The sequence below is a fragment of the Venustampulla echinocandica genome, assembly GCF_003357145.1.
Source record: "Venustampulla echinocandica strain BP 5553 chromosome Unknown scaffold_4, whole genome shotgun sequence".
Lineage (NCBI taxonomy): Eukaryota > Fungi > Ascomycota > Leotiomycetes > Helotiales > Pleuroascaceae > Venustampulla > Venustampulla echinocandica.
In genome coordinates, this window is record NW_022474209.1 from 671,486 (window position 1) to 695,152 (window position 23,667).

The following is a 23,667-nucleotide window of genomic DNA, read 5'->3' on the forward strand; positions in this document are numbered from 1 at the left end:
GATCGTCGCGCCGTGGGTACGACGAGATGGATTCACGAGGATCTAAAGAAAAGGGGCCATAACATCATGATGATATGATAAAGGACAGCGCACCGAGGCTCCAAGCCATCGGTATCCACGTTGCAACACAGTGGCAATAATAGCCCGCTACTACTATACATCAACACTCGTTGGCTGGATCTTTTTACTGCATTTCGCTTGAGGCGCAGTTGACCCCATTAGGGCTGAAGCTGCATTGGGGATAAGACTGAAGGAATCTTTTCCTAGCACTTGCAATATCTGTATCGCCCGGAGCCAATGGATCGAGCATTGCTGCTCCCATCGTGCCGCCCGGATGCAGGTACATTACTATTGGGGTGATTGCGACATCAATAACAAAACGTGGTCGCGGGGATGTACTGGAGTAGAGTTCTCACTCACCCGACCGTGCAGTTGAAGACCTGGAGGAGGTAGAATCTACCCCACCAACCTCGTTATTTTTATATAAAACTATGGGCAAAACACTTGAACAAGACTTGATATTAATGTTACCCGTTCAACCTCATATCACAAAAAAGTTTCTAAGCTTTTCAAGATAGGTATCTAATAGCTGAGGGGAAACACAGCCCAGAAGCCGTAATCGGCTATGAATGTACATGTACATGTACAGCACCTTCGTAGGCGCTTACGAAGCTGACAACGCGCAACCGCCACAATACCACTCTCCAGAGGCTGAGTCGCCCACACGTGAGTGACGAAGATAAGATAAACTTTGAGGCTTCGCAGTTTCCAATATTAGAATATCTCTAACTTATTTTTTCTTTATTGCCAATATATTATTACCCCGAAATAGAATGCCGTTTTCTTAAATCTTTTCCAGCCAGCGCTGGCGGATGTGGCTTCAAATGAATTGTAGGCGTGTTCAATCATAATTTGCTTAAGCCGCGTGTTATGTTCATTTTCTGATAAGCCGGTTCGAGGTGGGCCTTTTTCTTATTTAATTTTCTTGGGTTCGCGATTCCAATATCTGGAAGAAATGGTTGCTGGGCATTCCCTCAGAATGCGATCGAAACAGGTTGTTCAGAGTCGCAATCTTGACATCACCACAATCCACATCCATCTTGAGACTGGAGCCAAGAGTGGTCATTGTTGAGCATGACCTGATCGTCCTGGGCACTATAATGGGGGTTCGTCGGTATTCAGGCTGTCGATAAGACAAGGCTTTTATATGTCAGTTTTCAGGAATTACTTTTGACTACGAAATTCCACTATAGCCTGTTTAAAGTATCTGCCGGCACTTTCCTCCGTGGCAGCATAAGGTATCCCCCGCTCCTTGATGAAGGGATGATGGGATTAAGTATATAATTATCCAACCAACCCCTTTTCGTTTATGATGCGCTTGCTTCAATTTCGTTGTTTAATCCGATATACCAAGACTCCACGACGTCAAATCCAAATCGAAAACTCTTGAAAATGCGCGCAACAGTCCTTCTCACAGCGCTACTCGCGCCCTTGACCATACTTGCTGCTCCAGCTCCCGTCGAGAATGCAGCTATCATCAGCGCGAGACAAGGTGCTGTCAAGCCTAAACCCTGCCAACCGATCACACCCGCGCCAACGGAGGAAGAGACCGAGGCAAGATTTGATAAATTCGCCGATGCATTTATTGTGAAGAAGAACATTACAGGGGCTTTTGAATATATTAATCAGGCGTATATTGTAAGCTATGTTGCGCTTTCCACAATCCCACTTACCTGTATGCTAGGGAAGTATTATAAAAGAGAGGAACGGAAATGCTAACGCAAAGTAAACTTAGAACCACAACCCAATGGCCCAAAATGGTTTCGACTCCGCATGGAACATTCTCAGTCCGATATGGGGAAACCAACAAATCACTGTCCTAGGCACCAAGTTCCAAGGCACTCAGGGCTGGTTGCATTATCGTAGTGGATTTGGTGAGGTCGTTGATCGGTTTAGATGGGAGGCGGGCTGCATTGCTGAGCATGTAAGTTTTTTGGTAGCTTCAAGTTAGCCTTTTGACTAATTGTTTTGATAGTGGGATCAGGGTGAGAAATTCCCAGCGTAGGGAAGTATTGTTTTGTACAATCGAGTGTTGGGCAAGGATTTCGGATTTAGGACCGCCATAGCTACGGAATATCAATTTCATAGGTACCCTGACTTCAACTCAAACTAGCAATAAATATAGTCTTAAGACAAAAGACAAAAAACAAAACAAAAAATTTAAAAAGCGAAAGTTGAGAGCTAATGAGAGCCATAAGAAATGTAATAGATAAATGGAACTAACGATTCGTAGAATATGTACGTAGTATCAACGGGGACTAGCTCGGGACTTGTTACTAAGAGGCAGTTGTTGAAAGTTGATGATTCTTAGTCTAGTATTGCAATTACCCCTATCTGTGGCGGTACCACCGGGTAAGTTGGATGAGGTCAACTAGGAAAAGAAATGATCACATCCCTCTTACCTGTGTGGGGCTTTTCTCATGCCAATTAGGACCAGAAGAAGTTAAACGTTGGCTTCCATTATTGAAAAAGATGGATTCAGGAAAGTCGATTTTGCAATTGTACTTTTATTTTAATTTGCATATCCCAGGAGCATGTAAAGATTACAATAGTCTGCTCGTCGTTGAGCAAATAACCCCACAGCTTTCCCCGCCTCTTCCCCTATACATCGTCACCGCTCCTTAAGCAGCAGCGGCAGCAAGAACAAAACTCACCATGGCCCTCGCAGGCACGGAACCCGACACGGATCCATCAGTAGCAACAGTAAGAGTAGTGGAGGTAAAATCATGGCTGTTATCCGTCAACCAGGAGACAGCACTCGCTGGCACTAAACCTGTAACACCAACCGACACAGTAGCGGCCGAGCCACCAGTATTGATAATATTAACCGCCACGCTGCCATCAACGTTCTGGAAAGCAGTGGTCTGGAAGTTTCCTCCTGAAGTCCCGAGTCTGACGGCACCGGGTCTAACTGTGCGGCTATACTGCGCAAACGCCCACAACCGCTTCGATACCTCGTAGTTAGATGCGTCGCACTTGATGAGCTTCTCGTTGGTGTTGGGGTTGGGGGCTTGTACGCCCTCCCATGCCAAATAGGCGCTGACGTTTGCTCTAGTGATGGCATTGTAGATGTTCGACGCCCATGTCATTCCGTCGCCGGCGCCGCCATTGCCGGCCCACGATGTGGTCCATCCGCCGTTCAAATCGGCGTATTCCGTTTGCCAGCTGGGATGGGTGTTGCTGAGGGAGTTGCCGGCGCGGCCGGTATACTCGTGGGAGGAGACAACTGCGAGCTGGCCATCTGCGCCGGAGGATTTGATCCCGCCGTAGATGTTGCCGGCCTGTCCCCAGCCGGTGGATTCGCAGCACACGATTCCGACTTGTGACATGTTTGCTGCGTCGAGGGACGGGCGCAGGACTTTGATGAACGCGGCGGCCTGTTGGCCGTTAGAGAGCATGGAGGCGTAGGATGTGCTGTGATTGATGTTAACCCCCTATCTAAAATACAATAAGACGAGTTAAGAGAACTGGGGACAGCATACCTTAAATCTGGCTCATTCAAGAATCCGAGATGCGTAATGGGAACACCTCCATCAATATAATACTGGATATACTGAATCAAGTAATTTGCATAAGCTTGCTTCCACTCATCCCTCAAGCTCCCCCCATTCATATCGTTATTGTTCGTCTTCATGAAGCCCGGCGCGCTCCAAGCATTGGAATAGAACGTGTTAACTCCATACTTCACGGCCTGCTGCGAGAGCCAGAACTGCCCACTGTCCTTGCCATCCCAGACGTATTTTGGGGTCGCTGTTGCCGAACCGGGATTCGTGGGTTCAATAGTGTTCATGTAGTCGGAATTGGAATTGGGGGTAGAGCCAAGACCATTTCGCAGGATCGTGAACCCAGCTCCTGTTGTGTTGCTGAATAGAATATCCAACAGCGCCGTCCGCTTTGGTTCTGGGAGGTTGACAATCAGATTCGCACGCTGGAAGGCCGCGGAGAATCCGAAGCCATCCATTGTTTGGTATTTCTTCGATGGATCAACGGTGATCTTCGTGCTGGCTTGTCTGGGAATCAGAGAGGGGGATGCCAGTGCCATCAAAGGCAGCGTGGCGGCCACAAGAGTCGAAGAAATATGCATTTTGGCCGAATCTTGGATCTTGTCGAGGATAGGTTGAATTGATCGGTCACCCTTTGCTGGGGATTTTTATAGAGAAAGGAACGGAATCTTTATATGGCCCCACAACTCTTTTGAGTTCCACCTAGCTCATATTGCCCGGCGGCAATATGTCTCGTGGGAAAAGGAGCTCTCATAGGAGGGAATAGAAGTTGTGATTTAACCATAATTCCCGTCTTGGAAGGATGCCATGTGATAATACACAAACATCCTTCGAAGCTTGTCTTATTTTTGACGGCTGCTACCCCACATGTGGAGTTCACGCTCGGCAAAGAGTCTACCAGTCGACCCTGAAAATGCAATTGAGACAGCGGATGCATCGCTGGGACGAAAACAAGCACTGGTAGGCGGAAGATCGACCTCTTAGTCTCCGAAAATGATGTACTTACATCGGTTAAACTTATCTCCTGGTGCAAATCCTATAACCGACTATATGCGAAAGCAGCTCAAGAACGTATTCTATTTATACTTTAAATCAACCTGAGCAGTAAGTAGGGTTTGTGCTGTACACTCTTCACTTGAAAGCTTGCCGACTGTATCTCTGATGAAGCACTGGTAGAGCAATCCCCACTTGAGAATAACCACAAGCCGACAGATAGTTTTTCTTGGCTCGCATTCTAGTAATGGACCATGAAAGCAGCTTATTCGGCATTGTGGAAGGAATTCAAAGTTCATCCAGTGACACTCTGCGGAGGTGGGACACAATGGATGAACGGGAGGATCGTTTATCCTGGGTGCCGAAGGACATCGGAAGAGGAGAAACAAGTCGGGAGATTGGATAATATATGTAGATAATATATGTAGGTGATATATGTAAATAATATGTAGATATAAGCCTAAGTGCCGAACGACTGGGGATATGCACTAACCATATCAGGCATTCAGGGGAGCCGAGGCCTGTACGTAGCAACGCATCAGCGCCAAGTGCTCGTACAACGCTTGTCGTGTCAGTTCAACGATTTGGAATATGTTTTGGGATATCGAAAATTCTGTTGGCCAGCTACGAAACCATTCGGTGATATGGAAGAAACCAGCTGCTCTTGATGTCGGCGTCTCATACTGCAACCTACCTGCTCTCAATTCCGTGTAGCGATTAGAGACGACGGTGCTTTCTGTGCAAATCCTCTGAATGGATGCAGGCTTGCTCAGTGCGAGTACATCATCTATAATCTACCATGGAGCGATCTAAAGCTTGGCTTCTTTATCACCAACCTCCTGCTTTGCCCTCTCTCTCAGAATCTTGCGCAGAATCTTCCCAGACTGTATAACATCAGCAACAAGGACAATTCACATTTAGGAGCAACCTACTGGATTCTTCGGCACACTCTCCACAAATACAACCCCGCCAACTAATCTCTTATGCCTACTTACCCTCGTGGCCAACCAGTCTTGGACCTCTTTCTCGTCGCCCTTCTGGCCTGGTTTCAACACTACATACGCTCTGGGAAGTTCATCTCCATTGACAGTCACACCGACCACACAGGCGTCAGCCAGTTGTGGATGGTCCAAGAGCACACCTTCTAGCTCTGCTGGTGCAACTTGATTTCCTTTTACTTTGATGAGCTCCTTTATGCGATCAACGATGAAGAATTGGCCATCTTTATCAATGTAGGCAATATCACCCGTTCGCATCCAGCGGCCATCTTTGTCGTCAACCAGCGTCTCGCTAGTGGCCTGTGGATTTTCCCAATATCCTTTCATCACACTATATTGTATTAATGGCAGTTCTGAATATTTGGGACTATACCAGGGTTCACGTACTTTGGACCTGAAATCCAGAGCTCCCCACGTTCGCCTTTAGCAACTTCGTTCGTGCATTCTGCGTTCATTATCTTTGCACTACAGTTCGCATTCAGCTCCCCAACGGAGCCAGGAGGTGGAGTCAGTCTCGGGTCGCAGCCAAGTGCAGAGCAAGTTAGTTCTGTCATCCCCCATCCTTGCTGCTCATTGAATTAGCACGTGCGACTTATTTGGGAGGATACTAGGTCCATACCCTCATCTTTATACCCCCTGCGGGCCACAGACCTTCAAATTCGATGGTGACTTCAGCCCCAAGAGGAGCTGCGCCTGAGCCGACTTCGGTGATGCTACTAAGATCATATTTCTTCGTCAATGGAGATTTCGCGAAAGCCTTCCTCAGTAGTCAGCATATCGGAACGAGACAAAGGACGACGATCCATGATGAAACGTACCACGACAATCGGGGGGACCAATGCCAAACTCGTGATCCGGTACTTCTGAATCGACTCTAGGACTTGGATGAAATCGAACTTCTTCATGATATAGACAGGGATGCGGCGTTTTGATCCCCCAGCCAAGTATATGGTTTGGGCCATAGCGTGATACATCGGGAGGAAACACAGCCATTTGCTACCGCGCTGGTTAGCTATTGTTGTTGTTTCTCTCACGGCAAGGCAAGGTAGGGAACTGGGATACAAACGATTTCTTCGCCAACTCCTCTGCATCCGGACGCAGTGTGTGTAGGTGCGAGTACTGGACCGTATTCGCAACATACGCATAATGGGAGATCATGACGCCTTTAGGGACACCCGTGGTACCAGAGCTATAATTTAAGCAGCAAGTCGTATCCTTCGGATCCTCCGGCTCATACCAGCGAAATCCCCGTCCAACCGCTTCCGACTCCATCAGTACATTCCAGTTCCGTGCCCCCAGTCTCGAGCTCCCGGTTCCCTCAAGCAACTCATCGTCAAATTTGAAAACCCGATCCTTTGACATACCAATGCTCTGAGCAGCGGCCACGCCCATTTCCAGGCTCGCGTCCGCACATATCAAGAACTTGGCATCAGAGTTCTTCAATTGGTATGCCAGCTCCCTTTCAACGTAGCCTGGGTTTGCTCCCGAGAAAACCCCGCCTGCCATCAGGATCCCCATGAACACGATAGGGTAAAACAAGCTGTTTCCTGAGAACAAGAGCACTCGATCACCAGTCTGCAAGCCAGCCTTCCTGAGACCGGCGGCGAATCTGGAAGACCATAACCGGAATGCCTCGTGAGTCAAGTAATGGGTGTCTGGGCGATCGGCATCGTAGAACGCGACTGTATCCGGCAGAGGGGAGCCGGGAGGGCCAAAAATGTAGGTGGGCAAGGAGCACACGTCAATAGGGACCTGCCAGCGGGAGTGGATGGGCATTTTGAGGGGACGGTGATGATGGGAGTGATGGGGGTGATGGTGCTTTTAGAGGTGGAAGAATGAAAGGAAAAGAAAAGGAAACTGAAGGCTTCACGAGAGAGTAGCTCAGAACCCTGCGCTGGCCCCGATTAACAGATCGCCGGGCAGATCGAGATGATTAGTACTCGCACCGAGGCTCAAAACAACAACAGGTATCGGTAAGTACATCGCGGCGTGGGGAAGTGGGTCAAAGAGGCAAAAGTAAACGAAAGCAACTTCTAAGTTCCTTGGTTAGTTCCTTGGTAAATAAACCGAGGCGCAACTTCACCGCATGGGGGCTCAGCTACCCCTAGCTGCTATGCCGGTACCTGACTGTCTGAGTGAGCCCAGTTATACGAAGTACTACGACACAACTACGTACCGTACGTACATGTTAGTAGGAAACATATAATAGAATTCCGAAGTAGTAGTAGACGATGCTGATTCAAACCAAACCTTTTTGTTTATACTCCATATAGCCTTCAAGACTCTGACAAGCCAGAAGGATAGAAAGCTTTATAATATGATGACTAACTAAGTTAGCCCCTCACGGCCCCCCGATGTGCGGGGTATATGTAACCGTATTCGGTTTAGGGCGCGGTGCACGTGCGCGCATTAAGCTCCGCGGCTTGCTTGGCGTCGGGTAGCGACAACTCCTCCCTCTATATAAAATATTATTATCGAATGCTTGCCGCGCATTCACGATTGCCGTATGCTCATGCCCGACGAGAGGGCTTGAAGATATTTAAGGGGTATGTATAATGTGGGTTGGGATGCTGCAGAAGATAAGATTATAAATAGGAGCGCAGTTTCGGTAGAAGAACTGGTTCTAATTGGCCGGTCCGGGAACCAACACGATGGCTTCAATATACGGTCTGAAAATGGTGTCAGAGCTGCCGTCATTGGCATCAACTTATACGTATCCCATATCCCCATCGTCGATAGGTCGAAGAGCCACACAACCATGCCTTACCAACAGCAAGCCACCTCGTACCAATTGACCAGTGGCTACACACTTGTGTTCCATCAGTTGCATGCAAAAAAATCGCATTATCAAGCTGCACTAGCAGGTTGCATCGGAATCGAGATGCGCTATCTGTCATGGAAACCGTGCGAATTTCGTTATCAGTCGAGTTGAACCGAAGATAAGTAATTTCGTAGGCGTTTGAGCGAAGCTTTTTGCCACTATTAAGCTATATATGGTGGGTCAGAAATGGATGCTAGGTGTGGCTGTTGCAAAATACGAAGTACATATCCTTGACACTGTATGAGATGTCTAGTAAATTGACCACTGTCAACGATACGAAATTCGCTTTCTTCATCGGGGACGATGCTAGCTTGAAGGGCCTGGGCACTCCTGGTAGTGTGTTTGTCATGGCTTATCAGATAGAGCAAGAATATATGCTAGGGAGTTTGCATTGCCTCATTTCAGGTATGCTGATCGGTATTGCACTTTTGGAGAATGTGAATACCTCAGTTATTTGGAGACTTTGGCGCCTCCAGTGTCACCATTTTCGATAGGCTGCTCCTCCAAATCGTGTTTCGGGATAAGCCGCGGGTTATTCCTAGCCGGATGATAGGGTCGTTCAGGTTATACTCATAAACCAACAGCGAAACGTTATACAGCTGTGGCTGTAAGAAATTGGAGGAATTCCGCCAGTGTATAGATAGAGCGAGGTCCAATGCCAAGTCTGTCCCTGTGAGACAATTCCAACTGTGTAACTCGTACCACAGGTGCACTAGGTATATGCTAAAACCAGGAAATAATCCTTGAACCGCTGTTAAGAGGGTGGCCCAACCATATCGGAGAAATTCTAGGAGATAGGCCGCATGGCTGCGGTAGGTGGTGTTCGGATTTCTATTCGGTAGATACGCAATCACCATTTAAACCCGTGCCCTTTTCATGGTGCAAATGGTGTTTCGATGCTCGTTAGGGCGATGCTTCCCATTTTCAATGTTTCCACACTGTCTCAAATGATACTCGAATGAACCGACGGTAGATTTACGACTGAAATGCAATTGCCGCCTGCGGTCGAAATCGTTGCACATCTCATGAAACGCAATGGATTCCCAGGTTTTCTGTCGAATGGAACTCGAGTCCATGGGCAAGGCGGTTTTATTGTAGTTAGACCCGCTTCCAGCGATATTAGCTGCTCAACGTACCGCTATACCTTTCTAGTGTAACTGACGTCCACGGATTATTCAAGGGTGGCGAGGGACCCGTGTAGGGTACTCGGAATCCCACGAAGTGCATCGCGTGCTTGTGTATTGATAGCTTTGTATTGGGGAATCGATGCGACGAGTTTCAGGGCCCGTTGATTGGCGTATCAAAAATCCGTAAGCGTGCGCAAGTCAAGTTGAAGAGAAGCTTGTCAAAGGAATCGAGATCGAATTGAGGTGCTGTACGTATGTTTATGTAGGAGCTGGGAGCGATTAACGATTCATTTTACATTCATGTTGGTAGTTGGGAGACGCGATGTGTAAACACGGAAGGCGCTAAATCACTTGCTGTTATTTATATTCTCGCACCACAATTCCCAATGTCACCTAAATATTCATCTCCTTGGGACTACCACTACTCCATCACAATAACAAACTTACCAGCACCCCGCTGACCAGCCTTCTCATATGCTTCGACCCCATCATCCAGCTTCATCTCAGCCCATTTTTCGCCTCCATTTCCACTAACAGTCAAGAGCTTGCTATCAAACATCTCACTCATATACTGCAATTCCTTCGCGAATTCTCTCGCAGGTTGGGTCAAGGTATTAACTCCGATAATGGTCTTTGAAAGCCGATAAAAGTCGACCATATCGAAGGTCAGATCCCTGGCTCCAGTTCTGGGCCCAGAAATGAACACCAATGTGCCGCCCTTTGCAAGCTTGCCGATCGCAGCCTGGGTCAGTGCTGGTTGACCGACCGTGTCAATCACAACGTTAACGCCCTTACCAGCCGTCAATGAGTCCACGGTTTTGAGGTCAGGGTCTTTGGCCGTATTGACATCGGCATTGTCATGTCTAGATCCTTCGAGAACTCTGCAACCTTTGCATTTCGCCAGCTGTACAGCGGCTGAGCCAACAGCCCCGTTTGCTCCCAAGATTAAGACGACATCATCTTGCTGTGCACCCGATCGCTTGAGGACAGTCGCGGCGGTGGTGAAGGGGACCCCAACGGTAGCCGCCTGGACAAAAGACAGAGCCCTCGGTTTGGTAGCCACGGCATCTTCAGGGACGAGTATATACTCGGCCTGAGCGCCATCCACAGTAAAGCCCTGCGCGTTGCCGCTGGTCCCATAGACTTCTTGGCCTATGCGATTTGCAGCTCCGTCGACGATGACGCCAGAGAAGTCACGGCCTGGGATACGCGGATAAGTGGTGCTTGGGAAGCCTCCTTTTGCGTTTATCAGATCGCTGGGTTGGATTGCTGATGCATGGACCTTGACTAGGAGGTGGCCCGGCGTGATAGCGGGCTTTGGGAGGGTCTGGAGGGAGAGGTTAGGCGTCTGAGTGTCTCCGGTTTTGGAGAGCTGGAGAGCCCTCATTGTATTGCCGCCAGACATGCCCCGTTAAATTATTCGCGTCGCTGATTCTCTTGGGCTTGAAATCCGTATGCTACACTGAAAAGCACTGAGTAGAAGTATCCTCGTGTTGAGAAAGGTTCCGACTTGAAATCCAAACTTAATGTGCGTTGTAGATGTATATATATACCTTATATTCATCAAGAGCTCTAGGAGCTCCCACGAGGTATAACGTACTGCACCTATCTAACGTTCAGAGATGCTGCCACCAATCCCGTAGTCCCGCTGTACAATGCTTATTAACGCTGTCAAAGTATATCATACATACCCTTATTAAAATGTGACATTCCTTACAAACCCGATAACCTAGTGGCAAGTGTGGCTCCGTTGTCAACCTTAACTAATAGATTACTAAAGATCCGGAATCATGTTTCCGATCTTGTGTAAAATCCACGACTTGAAAAAGAGTATAGCAGGGTCTTATTTGAATTATTTGGAAGAAAAAAAACGAGTTATATAATATCGTCAGCCGCTACGGATGCTTATTTATCCACGTTTCTTTGCGGGGTTTGGACTGATATTTATGCTGATTAAACCCGTCCTATGACGCAGCCGTACAGGAACAAGCGCCACTGGTGCGTGCAATACTGCGTTTAGTAATATCCCATTTATCATTCCCTTTCTCACTTCCTGTCTTTAATCCTTTAATCCTTTAATTTTTCTTATCTTTGCTCGCGTCTCCTTCGGGGTTCTCCTGCTTTGCCGCTGGCAGATAATGCAGGACGATCGTCGCTCAATCCCCGATGCAACACCGACATCTTCATCCCACGGGCCTGAAACCGGTCCGCGACTGGATTCGATATCGCAGGGTAGCCGCACCCCTGGCGATGGTGGAGGTTATACCAGGCGACCAAGCATTGGAATTCGCAGGTTGCCTTCACTCCAAGTGATACCTTCAAATACCCAGCCACCTACTCAATCAAATACTCAAGCTCCCCAACCAGACACAGCGGAGGATGGCGACAGAATTCGTCCTGTCGTGGAGGCCAGCGGACGCCGTCGCAGCCATTCAGCGCCCCAGCCCATCGGGTTGAATCCAAGTTGCTACGATGCAGCGACAACTACTTCACGAATCTCTACAAAGCTGGGTCATATGCCAGACGTTGCCGAAGAGACTACCTCTCCAACCATAGGTTCACCGCGCCAGGCGCTTCCGATTCCGACCTTGGAAAATGTCCCGACAGCTCATAATGACACTCCGACTTCAGCATTTGGCAGGTTGCGGGCGAGAACGAACATTGGGAGCGGAAATTCAAGGCCAAGCAGGGCAATACTAGATGGTTACGAGGACGGACTGGTGGATTTCCTAGACACTGTTGGCATGTGGAGTTTCCATGCCTAACAACTTTCTTCCTCTGCTAACTTCTCTTGTTGCAGACCCGGAAGTCGCAACGTTATCCACCTTGACCAATGTCCAAAACTCGCTGTTCGTCCCAGATTTGGGCGGCCTTCTCAATCGGCGGCCTACATACAATCTCACCCGTCGGCCATCGGAAACGGATGAGGTGCCAGGTAAAGCCAAACGCACTGAGGAGCCGCCGCAGGAGCGACCGTCGATGTTAGATCAGACCTACACTGCCGGGACACTTGATACTATATCATCGAATGTTAATGATAGATATTATGCTGTGTTGCCACATGGTGTTTCGCTCCCAGGGTGGACGGAGGAGGAGAAGCTAGAGTTAAATGATCATGTGAGGCATATGCTACACTCGAGGAGATCTAAGTTCAAACGGAGTATGAAGGGGTTCAAGCAGTACGTTTCAAAGCGTGAGTATTCTCGACAATATGGTGCAATGGCAATTCTAATTGTGTGCTAGCTCTTGGGTTCTTCATCACCCTCTATGCGACTTTAATAACGCTCTTTGGACTTGCCTGGGTCCTGTTCTTGATCGGTAAGTCTCACACCTTCGAAACCATAGCCGGAAACCAGGAACCAACAAATCTTCAAATTAGGCTGGATCAACGTTGGTGGCAAAAAAGACTACGTTATCAATGTAATTGACAACGTCCTCGTTGCCCTCTTCGCCATCATGGGTGACGGATTGGCCCCTTTCAGGGCGGTTGATACCTACCACATGTGCTTCATTGCCCACTACCACCACCTAACGTGGCGCTTGCGACGCGAGAAAGCCCTCCCTAAGCTCCCAGACCGAAACGATCTGCCATCTGTCCAACCAGACGACATCGAATTAGGTTCCAAGGATGGCAATTACCAAGAAGTCAGCGTGCTGAATCCGCAGCAGCAGAAGAAGCTCGCGCATCATCAAGAGAAATTCGCAAAGTCGCACAGTTTCTACAAGCCGCACGAGACAAGTACACATTTTGCCTTCCCACTTCGGCTGCTGGTCGCGATAGTGGTGTTACTTGATTGCCATTCTCTCTTACAGATCGCGCTGGGAACTTGCACATGGGCCATCAGTTACCACGTGCGGCCATTTGCGCTCACAACAGTCATTCTATGCTGTTCGATAACAGTAAATATCACCGCCGGTGTCCTAATCTCCGTAGGAGATCATAAGACGAGAAAGAAGGATGTGCTGGAGAAGATGCGCAGACAGGAGCTGACCATGGAAGCCATGAAAAAGGTAGAGAAACAGAGGGAGAAGGATGTCTACAAGACGGATAGTGATAGAACCTTGGAACCTGCGACTAGCACGGAGATGAATTCTGCTTCGCAGTTAATGTTGGATACCACGCCGGAAATTAGGACTACGGATCCTGGGCTGGGGCGTTCTGGATAATACCAATTTGATATTTGTTATTGTAGATTGCTCTAGCAACCAGTAGACTGTTGTTTTCTACTCGAAGTCATGTTCCAACAAATGCTCTACGAGTCGCTGTATTGGTCTCTAGAACCTTCCCCTTATAGTCTTGTAATCGCCTTGAATCACCTTGAATTTCGCTATCAGTATTCCACTTATGGCCTCGCTCTTCCTTGGCCAGTTTCACGAACTCTTGTTCCCGAACCGCTGTTTGCCAGAGCGGATATATGTTAAATACCCTGGACATTCTGGGGGGGTGGGGACGATAATGTCTGGTATTGGCTCGGGGATCGCGTCACTGGCGCCAATTCTGCTATCCTCGCGGTAAATCACCTATTACGGTTGTAGATCTTGGGTGTGCTCTGATGACGAGTGGGCGAATGGTCGTCGATGTGTCAGTGAAACCACCCTCTAGCTAAAATATCATCAGTAGGACCGCTCTACACCTGTGAAGTTTGACCCCTACCAGCTCGATGAATCACACAGGCGATATAAAAATCAAAAGTCAATTACTTTAAAAGTGTGGTCCATTATGGTATAGTACTAATGTGTCTTTAAGATCGACTATAATACGTCCACCATCTCAACAGCGCACACTATAATCGGGATTATCCCCTGCTCTCTCGCAAGAGCACGTTCGCTTCTTCAGCTATTGTACATGACATAACTTCCCCAGGCCTCCTCCTCCATCCCACCTCCTTTGCACTCACGGAGTCGCACATACAGCATGCAACTAAAACAAAAGGGGGGTACCAAAAGAGTGCAAATGCTCACGGAGCATTACTACATGTATATACCAGCCGCCGTGGAGGACTGTAACATAACACGGACACAGAACGCCGCCACTCCTGGGCCCTTTATGATGAAACGTAGAAAATATAGATGAATATGGGGAATCGAAAAAGAAATATATACAGTCGGTGGTTTTGACTGATGGCTGGGTAGATAATAGAGTAGATGGATCACGGATGGTGGGGTTATAGCGTGGCCCATAGATTTCGCTTCCTGCTTTTCATAGATCCGCTGGTTTTCGACGTGCTTTGATTGCCCACAAGCCCGCTCCCAAGATCTATGGTGAAACCAAGGAGGTTGACTGTGTTCCCGTTTCCAAGACTGATATTCATCGCAGCCAAGTTGGTATAACTTTGGAGATCGAAGAATTTTTGAAGTGCCGATTGTGCATTTACAGCATGGTCGAGTTGCTCTTCCTGTAGCACAAACAGCACGGCTATTCGGGCGAAATCAAGGGCTTCCTCCGTGATGCGGAAGGTGGCGGTAGGAGAAGCGGAGGTCACAGTTGATGGCGCCGCCGCCGTGCTCGATGGAAGATAGGGATCTACGAGAATACCGCTTGTCGTTGAAGGTGCAATTGACTTGGTGCTTGTTACTGCGTCGGGGTACTTGAATTGCTTTCGATGGTGGGGTTGGGAGGATGCAGAAGTTGCGGAAGTTGCGGAAGGCATAGACGGCGATGGAGACAACGTGAGGGTAACGATATCGTTCGCATTTCCAATCCGTTGAGATCGGCCCTCAAACGTTACCAGGGCGTTTTCTGATGAGCATGAAAGGTTTGCAGAACTAAGACGGGCAAGGAGGATGTTGGATGATAGAGGAATAGAGAAATTAGATTCGGCAGCTGTAATGAGGCGGGGAAGCGATTCGCCAAGCGTAACATCTGTAAATTCCGATCCAGGTAGAGAGGTGGTCGTGCAACCTGTGGCGCCGCTGCTGGTACAAGTAGAACCGGTGAAACCGTTGGTACATATACAGGCGCAGGATCCGGTGACTATCAATGATGCACCGCCGTTTTGGCATGCTGTTGCTGTATCTGCTTGGCATTGCTGCAGAGCTGACAATGGTGCTTTCGAATTTGGTTTGTTTATGACAAGCAGTTCCACAGGAACTACAACTGCTGCGGCGATTATAATTAACAGTACTAATATGACCAGGATAGCACCCCAACATGGCAGTCCGCAGCAGCGTCTCTTCCTGGGGGGCCTTTGCCCGTCGGGATCGCGAGCATCATAACCTGAAGGCCAGGTTGATGTGGGACGGGGTGTACCCTCTCGGGGTGTAGCGGCACCCGGTGGTGGAAACGCAGCAAGCATGCCAGAGAGTCCGGACCGGTGTTTCTCGTCAGGTGTTACTGTACTTATTAGTTACATTCTAAAATAAATCGAGGGAAACACATACGAGAATACCCCTTATCGTCGCTGCCGACCATAGGGAAATCGTTCAAATCGTTCAGTCGACTCCCTGGCCTCTTGCCGCGATCCATCATTGCTGCTAACCTAGTTGCTCGCCGAATCAAGTCAGGCAAACTGGTCAAGCTGCCCCGAGCTTCGGCATCTCGCACGGCATCCATATCAAGTCGAGGTGGCCTCCTAATGGCCGACAACCTAGTAAAGGGCCCCGGGCTGGGAGTTCTTGTCGGGGTAGGTCCTCGCGGTTGTAACGTGCTAGCAGCGTTGTAGGCGGCCAACATTTCACGCGCTCTCGGGTCTGACTGGTCTGAGGATTTCGAATTGGGCGAATCCGTGATGGCCGCTTTCGCAAGTGTAGGGATGGTGTTTTCCGAAGACGAGGTCGATGTGTCAATCCAACCCGTACCGCTTGAAAGAGCCGAATTGGTAGCCCCCCCCTTTCCTGAAGCCGTTGACGCAGAAGCCATCTGGTCCGTTTTCGGGGTTTGTTGTGGCCTCGGAGAGGGCCTTGCTGAATCTGCCTTATCTGCCCCTCTCGTTATAACCATTGATGGTTTTGCCCGTTTCCCAAGACTTGCGCTCCGGATTAATCCTCGATCATCGCTATCATCACCATTTGATTCCCTCGATTCACGGCCTTCCTCTATCTCATCGTGCTCAAAATGGCGATCAGGGTTCTCGTCATCACCATAATCCGAACCCCAACTCGACGGAATAGCCGCACTTGAGGCATATGATCCATGTGAAGTTTGCATCCGGGGACTTTCTTCGGGGATAGGTGACACATATGATGCTTGCGAGTAGTATGAAGAAGCTCCTCTTCTTGCACTTGGTGGTGGACCTAGATGAACACTCCTCCGTGGCGGCGCGAGTATTGGAACTGGGAAGTCTGGTATCGTTCCAACTGATGATACAGTAGAAGGCCTAGATGATGGCGTAACTGGTGACAGTATCGTAGGCGACATCATCTCCTCATCTTCAGGGACGGTGCCTCTCCATTGGTTCTGATCGGGGGCGTTCTGTTGTGGCCTGTATTGAAAAGAAGGGGTGTGATCTTGTATTTTTGAGGAGTCCAATATCGATGGTACCCGACTGGGCCGTGGTGGTCGTTGAGGAGCTACTCCACGCCCCTGAGGTGGTTGGTATTGTGGGCCACTCTGTGAGTCTGGTCCCTCGACCGTCCCCGATAAAGGCCATTGAGGTGCTGGAGTCGGTCGTGATATTGCAACCCCAATTGGGCTTTGCCCATTCCGCGAAGTTGCCAGTGCCGGTGGCATGGGTGGTCGCGAGCGATTTGCTGGTTGACTAGGCATAGATCGAGGGGGTGAATAAGCTGGTCGTGGAGGCGGTGGCATATCTGGAGGTAAACCTGCTTCCATCCGTTCTCTCGCCCTCCTGACCGATCCGCCGCCAGTTGGTCTGGCTTGTGGTTCCCATTGTTGATTCATCTATGCGACCTTAAACCGAGCCGTGATGGGAAACTATCACCAAGGGGAGATAAAAGAAATTTGAGCCCGCGATATTCGAAGCCAATCCAACTCGTGAGAACCTATATCGTAATCGCGTTTGCATATGCATGAAGCCGTGACCGCCAGGTAATTGTGCTCTACACCAGCCGTCGAATCGTAGGAAATGAACCGGATCACCCTGTAATCTCGACAAACAAACAGAACCAGGCGCGTCGTTTCAGTGGGTGAGAGGCGGTATATACAAGTAAATATCGAAGTGGTCAAACTCGAATGTGAAAATCGTAGCTAGGTTAAAGAGCGTGGTAGATCGCTAGGATCCAGATGGAATGAATAGACAAAGATTTCAAGTCTGTAGCGGCAAAATTGAAGAATAATGAACTCGGTCTCGCATATCGTGGTCCGTTGCGTCCCAAGTCGAATATGCTCACTCGTCCGAATGCTCAAGCCGAACGAACTGCCAGAGCACGTTAGCAACGACAACCACCTCAATGATGTAACTAGCACGAAAATCAAAATACAGAATCAAAAGCAGAGATGGCGTCCGAGGGCTCTCCCATAGGCGGGATGGGGGTGATGGAGTCGGAAGCCAGCTGATTCGAAACCCCGTGCAGTCCAAAACGGCAAGCCGCTGAGTGGGGGCAATTGGAATAGAATGGTCGTTTGAAGCCTTCAAAAGGAACATAAATCCAGGGGAAGGAATTGGGATTGGATTGGCCGATATTCCCCTATGCCCAGGCTGGCCCTGGCCACTGGACCAGAACTAAACGCAGCAAACACCAGCAGACTTGGATCGAATGAGCTGTCCCTGTCTTCTGTAACATTGCTAATTCATGATAACACAGCCCGTCGGGTCAGAGCCCGTGGGTTGGTGGTGCAAACGAAAAGGGCAAGATGTCGGACGTTGTGAAATCAACTACGAACATTTGGTGTTTCGCAAGCCTGTCTGGCTTGGAAATCTTTCATGCGACGAGACGTCCAACTGTTTCTCCCCACCAAGAACTGCGTAACAAAGTCCCGACAAAGAATCAAACCCACGCAAAGCCCACGGATCGGATGGTGTGTAACGGCCTAGCCGTTTTCTTTTGCTGATCCAAAATGACGGGTTTACTGGGTCGTCGTCCCGAGAGTCGAGCAACAAGATGCGAGCCTGTTGTATCGATGCGTTTGCCTGCACACTGCCACGAAAGCCGAAATCAATGAATGGATGGGGAACAGAAGCTGTCGAAGCCGCTCGAGAATTGAAAACCGTCCCGGAGACTAGAATGATCTGTCTGCTCTATAGAAAGAACCCAGCGAGAGAAACCGAGAGTTGGTCAATGAGGATGTTTCAGTGCGCTCAGGGCCACGATCACCTGTCGTATGCGGGTCACGTAGAAAAGGAGCCTCGAGCTCTGGGGTGAAGATCAAGCGGCGATCAAGCGGCGACACAACTGCGTGAAGAGCGGAAAGGAATGGTAATCCGGAGCCGTGGAGGAGGGCGGTTGGTTGTCGTCGTCAGCGTCCTGCTAGGAGTGCTTTCTACAATGCACACAACCTGCGATGCGGTACTGGAAAGGAAGAGAACGAAGCTCTCGTCGAGATCCGCAAAAACATAACGGCCTTCAAGCTGCACTGGTAGGATTCTCCTCAGGCGGTCACCCGCACCAGGTACTGCGATCAGGGCAGGGAAATGAGCGGATCGTGGCGGTGATTGGCTTACGGCGCAGGAGTCCTGCTGAAATCTCGATACTCCATACTGTGGGACACTCGGACTCGCGATCCTAGGTGCCTTGCGACTTTTGCCTCGTCGCTGCTAGGGTTCGTGGCGAACGGGGACGAGGGTATGATGGCCGTGGGTGGGTGCTCACTGGACTGTGGCCAGTGGAATTACTCGTACTACGTGCGTAGTACCTGGGTGTACTTCGTGCTTCTCTCCGAGCTTGAATAATACGAAGATACCAGGACCTCTGTACTCTCTCCTGTCTCGTATCCTTCCGGTATCTGGCAGTTCATTCCTCGACACTACATTCGAGGCCACGATCCGGCCACAACGGTGTACAAAATGGCGGACACACCTCGGGGACTAGAGGCCAAAGTCCAGATGGCTCACAGTAGTGGCATATGGCGGACGGCTTGGTGGGCCCGCGCCCTAAGGGCCCAAGGCCCAAGGTCCTAAAATAACGATTCCCCGATCGAGGCCACCCAACGACCATATACTCAGAACTCGGGAGAGGCTGCAAATGCGGTGGGTACGTTGCAACAGGGTGGTGCTGATGGAGCAGGAGACCAACAACTGTTCATCATTAATGATCTCCTCCAGCCTCTACATGTCGGGGAGCTAGTCTCTGAACCCTCAAACATTCGGCTTCTCTGGATCGATAAGGTACTGTACCAAGCCTTTCTATTTCTCGTTTGGAGAGGCTCCGTTAACTCCCCACTGCTATTGAAGAGAGACGAGGGCTCGAGCCACTACAGCCACCACCCACCTAGCGTGTAGCTCCTCCGAAACCATGAGTACAAAGCCCGAGCAGTTGGGACAAGTACGGGGGTGCGAGCACCGTACCTGTTTTATTTAGGGGTTAATAGTGGAGGTATTATTATTGGATTATTCTTGTTTGTACTTCGCACAACTCTCGAACTGACGACTCATACACGCCCACCCACGGCTCGTCGCTGTATGGATACTCAGGAGCATCGTATGACGAACGAGAATAGGAAAAAAGACCAGACGTTCGTCAGCCTATGTGCGCTAACGCTTATCATGGGCGGCCCGGGTGGCTAACGTTTCAGCTTGAGTCGGGGTGGATTAGGGGTTAGGGGGGCCCCTGAGGAGGTCACGGCGTACGAATCAGATTCAACCAACGAAATTCGGACGAAGAAAACAAATAATGAACGGCACAAAGTCCAAGAGCAATTGTGCTCTAGATGCGGAGTACTCACACCGTCTTTGACACCTGTCAAAACAAATTATCTTGTCCTCCGTTATTAATACGTGTTTATATCTCCCTATTTCTAGTCCTTGGGTGATATTATATCGCCTCTTTTACTTCGCAAGAGACAATCGTTGCGGGGCAGTCTATGATAGTTCTTGCTCCTCGTACAACGGCACAGAATCATCCAGGGCGGGCTTCTAGCGGTCTTCTAGCTGTCTTCTAAACGTTCGTATGCCTAATCCGCCCCATCTCCGTCAGCATTCATCTCGGATGCTCTCGACTTTCGACCCTTGAGCTCCACTTTGCAACTCGTCATTATCAAAACTGAAAGGCTCTAAGTGCTCCTAAAACATCCCCAAACGTGGTTCAGCATACGGAGAACAATCTACGAAGTATTATGTCCACTAGATTCTACTCGCTCCGTGCTAGCACTCGTTCCGGCTGTCCCGACATTGTCTAAATCAACTCACATCAGCCCATTAATTAAACTAGGTAGCGACATAACGGTGTACAAGTACGTGCGGAGTACAGTATTGTAAATACTCGGAAGAATTGACGTCGCCGATCTTATGGTATCACCTCTCCTAATAATATATTTCATTCTTCTTACTGCTACTGTAGCCTTACATCGTCTCACGGGCATCTAGGTTATTTAGTCCAGTCAGCCAATTTTTTCCAAATTAAAATTCCTGAGGCCTACGGAGTACGAACTGAATGCGATTATCTCCTGGCGATCAGGATTCTTAAATTACCCGCAGGCGAATGGATTCTATTCCTAGATCAGGTAAGGGACGGCGCGAGATGTACCGGCAGCACATGGGTGGCACAGTGTGTCGGATTCATACTCCGTAAGGTACATTAGCTATGTATCGTGAAGTGGCATGGGGTACGAAGTACGTACTACCACGATGCAGCCGTAGTACTTGAAAGCTACGTTGTACAATGGATATTCTTACGAGTTTGGCGATTAATATCACCTCATGGACCATTGTGGTATTCGCGGAGTTCGCTGGCAATGTCCCGAGATTCTTTTTCGAAAACCAGGCTCCTGAAATCAAGCAATATGACTATTGTCCTATGGCATTGGAACAAGATTGCATTGAGTTCCTTTTGATTTTATGCTTGGGTCCCCTCCGCCGCAATTTTACTAGAATCATGGATTTATAGCCGGTCGTCGTTTCATCGACGAAGATTCCCTGCCTCCAAGATACTAATTTTATCATGCTGTCGAATTTGCCGTTCAAAAAACGCTGAACAACCATCGCGTTTGCGGCCAACTGCAAGTTCGGCCAGCTTGCTAGAAACAGAAACGTGTACTCGATTTTTAAAGAGAGGACTATCTAAAATCAGAAGCTACGATCTGTTGTTACAGCTCTTGGGACAACCTCCTCTTTGAGAGGACTAAGATAAGGTGACGAATAGTGACCCTTTATACTTGCAAATACTACGACTATAAGGGGTGAAGAGAGGGGATCTATATTTCTTAATGCATTTTCTAAAAGTTTGCTAAGGCTTGCTCACCAGACAGCCTCGACCACCATCGCCGATTTAATCCGTCACTTGAGTCCTGGCACTTTTACCCCTGTCAGCTATTAACACTTCCCTCCTGAACAGCAAAGAGAGAAGTTCATATCTCTTCGCCTGTCGTCTTCATATCAAAGGCCGCGATACCTACAAACCATCAAAAACACATTCAAGTGCTTGGCAGTTGGGGGAGTCAAAGCCCTAGCCCCATATTTCTTGTTTTGCAAAATTGAACTAGTACCCAACTGCAGCTTCGCGACTCATCTTAAAAGGCTTTCCGTATACGTTCGCTATACCTCCATCAAACTACAGCTTCCCTGCCCAAACTACTACTATGGCTCTAGATCTTCAACCTATTTCGCCTGCTCCAACGGTGCAGCAGTCCTTAGACGATACCCCAGGGCGGGTTTCCTTCTGTACGCCAGCATCATATAGCTTTCTAACCATAGCGAACTTCACTAATTTCACCTAGTAAACTGGGCACCCAAATAGTCGATATCTATGTAGGCCCTGAGGAAGTCCTCTTTCGGGTCCATAAGACTCTTCTCTGCGCTAAAATACCATAATTTGAGAAGATGTTCAATGGCGGCTTCAAAGAGAGCTGTGAGAATGAAGCTAACTGCCCGAGGACAACGCCGGTGCCTTCAGTTCCCTTCTCGACATGGTGGTGTATCATGACCAGATCAGACGTCTATCAGCCCCTACAGGTGCCGATAAGTCGGTCAAGCTGGCATGGGACCCGGTGGAACTGTACGCCCTGGCTGAAATGTTGTGCCTCTTCCGCATCATGAATCAGATAATGGATGCCCTGATCGAGCACCACTGCAGGATGAAGCAGCTAACATCACCCAAATTTACCGTCAACGCCTACGCCCAGATATTTGGGGAGTCACGACTTCGACAGTATGCCGCCTTGTCGATTAGGTTTGTCCTTGATCAACTTTCTCAGTCACCGAACAGCTCTGATATGCGTTGGTCGCCATCCGAATTTCTGCCTCTGTTAACGAATCATGAGGATTTCTCGCGGCATCTTATAGAGTTGCTAAGAAATGATCGTCCTCGGGACCCAAGAATGCTTCATCGCTGTGCATTCCACGTCCATACGAAGGGCATGAACTGCCCGTCAGTAAAAAGCCAAAAAGAAATTTAAATCCGCTAACCCCATAAAATATCAAGAATGTCAAGTTCGAGATATCTTCGGTGTGAAGGATATGGAAGTATTAGGCCACTATATCATTGGATCATCTAATCACTAACCCCTCGGACTTCTATTTGGGGTTGAATGGTTTTTGAAATACCATCTGTGTCAAGGCCAAGTTGTCACGGATTTTGAGATTAGAGAGGACAGCCCTTCTATATACACTAGAATAAAGTAGTAATATCTATCAAACTCTATTATGATAACTCTTTTATTAAGCTTGATCCAGAGGGTAATAAAAGGGGACGGTCAGTTTCTCCGACTTTAGAGAGGAAATATAAAGTAACCGAATTGAACTGTGCCAATGACAAAATGCCTTTTTGATTTGGGGATATAATTAAAACTATATTGTCGAATCCAGAGCCGTGGAGAAACAAGAAGTCGATTTTTGTCGGCGAAGGGAGGAGGTGATCAATATAATAGCATGGCTAGCATTTTTATGGTCTCCCCCTATCCCTTAAATGGACTCATTCTTTAGATTTACCAACTATGTTAATTATATTAGCAATTATATTGTATTTCAGAGGGTCTAAAGGCAAATTTGAAAGAGTAAGAAGGGAGGAGTAAAGTAACTAGACTTACGCGAAGTAGCTCTCTTATCCGAATCAAATACAGCATAAACGGCTTAAAAACTTGACCTTGAAACAATGAGGCTTGGAGGGATATCATC

The 23,667-nt window shown here is 48.7% G+C and overlaps 6 protein-coding genes across 6 annotated transcripts; 2 read left to right on the forward strand and 4 right to left on the reverse strand.

The window, feature by feature from the left end:
• Nucleotides 1-1,452: 1,452 nt before the first annotated feature.
• BP5553_06515 (Uncharacterized protein) lies at nucleotides 1,453-2,065 on the forward strand (the record flags this gene model as incomplete). Its single annotated transcript, XM_032015138.1, has 3 exons — nucleotides 1,453-1,698; nucleotides 1,796-1,984; nucleotides 2,036-2,065. 3 exons carry the CDS (start codon nucleotides 1,453-1,455, stop codon nucleotides 2,063-2,065), a joined length of 465 nt encoding a protein of 154 aa, XP_031868559.1.
• A 616-nt stretch (nucleotides 2,066-2,681) lies between these two features.
• Nucleotides 2,682-4,144, reverse strand: BP5553_06516 ((Trans)glycosidase; the record flags this gene model as incomplete). Its single annotated transcript, XM_032015139.1, has 2 exons — nucleotides 2,682-3,474; nucleotides 3,543-4,144. The coding sequence occupies 2 exons, from the start codon at nucleotides 4,142-4,144 to the stop codon at nucleotides 2,682-2,684; spliced, it is 1,395 nt and encodes a 464-aa protein (XP_031868560.1).
• Nucleotides 4,145-5,365: 1,221 nt separating this feature from the next.
• BP5553_06517 (Uncharacterized protein) lies at nucleotides 5,366-7,330 on the reverse strand (the record flags this gene model as incomplete). Its single annotated transcript, XM_032015140.1, has 6 exons — nucleotides 5,366-5,440; nucleotides 5,552-5,885; nucleotides 5,942-6,120; nucleotides 6,174-6,311; nucleotides 6,373-6,550; nucleotides 6,621-7,330. The coding sequence occupies 6 exons, from the start codon at nucleotides 7,328-7,330 to the stop codon at nucleotides 5,366-5,368; spliced, it is 1,614 nt and encodes a 537-aa protein (XP_031868561.1).
• Nucleotides 7,331-9,923: 2,593 nt separating this feature from the next.
• On the reverse strand, nucleotides 9,924-10,907 carry BP5553_06518 (GroES-like protein; the record flags this gene model as incomplete). The annotated part of the gene is made up of 1 exon (XM_032015141.1): nucleotides 9,924-10,907. The coding sequence occupies one exon, from the start codon at nucleotides 10,905-10,907 to the stop codon at nucleotides 9,924-9,926; it is 984 nt and encodes a 327-aa protein (XP_031868562.1).
• A 733-nt stretch (nucleotides 10,908-11,640) lies between these two features.
• Nucleotides 11,641-13,669, forward strand: BP5553_06519 (Integral membrane protein; the record flags this gene model as incomplete). The annotated part of the gene is made up of 4 exons (XM_032015142.1): nucleotides 11,641-12,253; nucleotides 12,303-12,695; nucleotides 12,746-12,820; nucleotides 12,882-13,669. The coding sequence occupies 4 exons, from the start codon at nucleotides 11,641-11,643 to the stop codon at nucleotides 13,667-13,669; spliced, it is 1,869 nt and encodes a 622-aa protein (XP_031868563.1).
• A 998-nt stretch (nucleotides 13,670-14,667) lies between these two features.
• BP5553_06520 (Uncharacterized protein) lies at nucleotides 14,668-17,342 on the reverse strand (the record flags this gene model as incomplete). Its single annotated transcript, XM_032015143.1, has 2 exons — nucleotides 14,668-15,836; nucleotides 15,884-17,342. The coding sequence occupies 2 exons, from the start codon at nucleotides 17,340-17,342 to the stop codon at nucleotides 14,668-14,670; spliced, it is 2,628 nt and encodes an 875-aa protein (XP_031868564.1).
• Nucleotides 17,343-23,667: the final 6,325 nt, after the last annotated feature.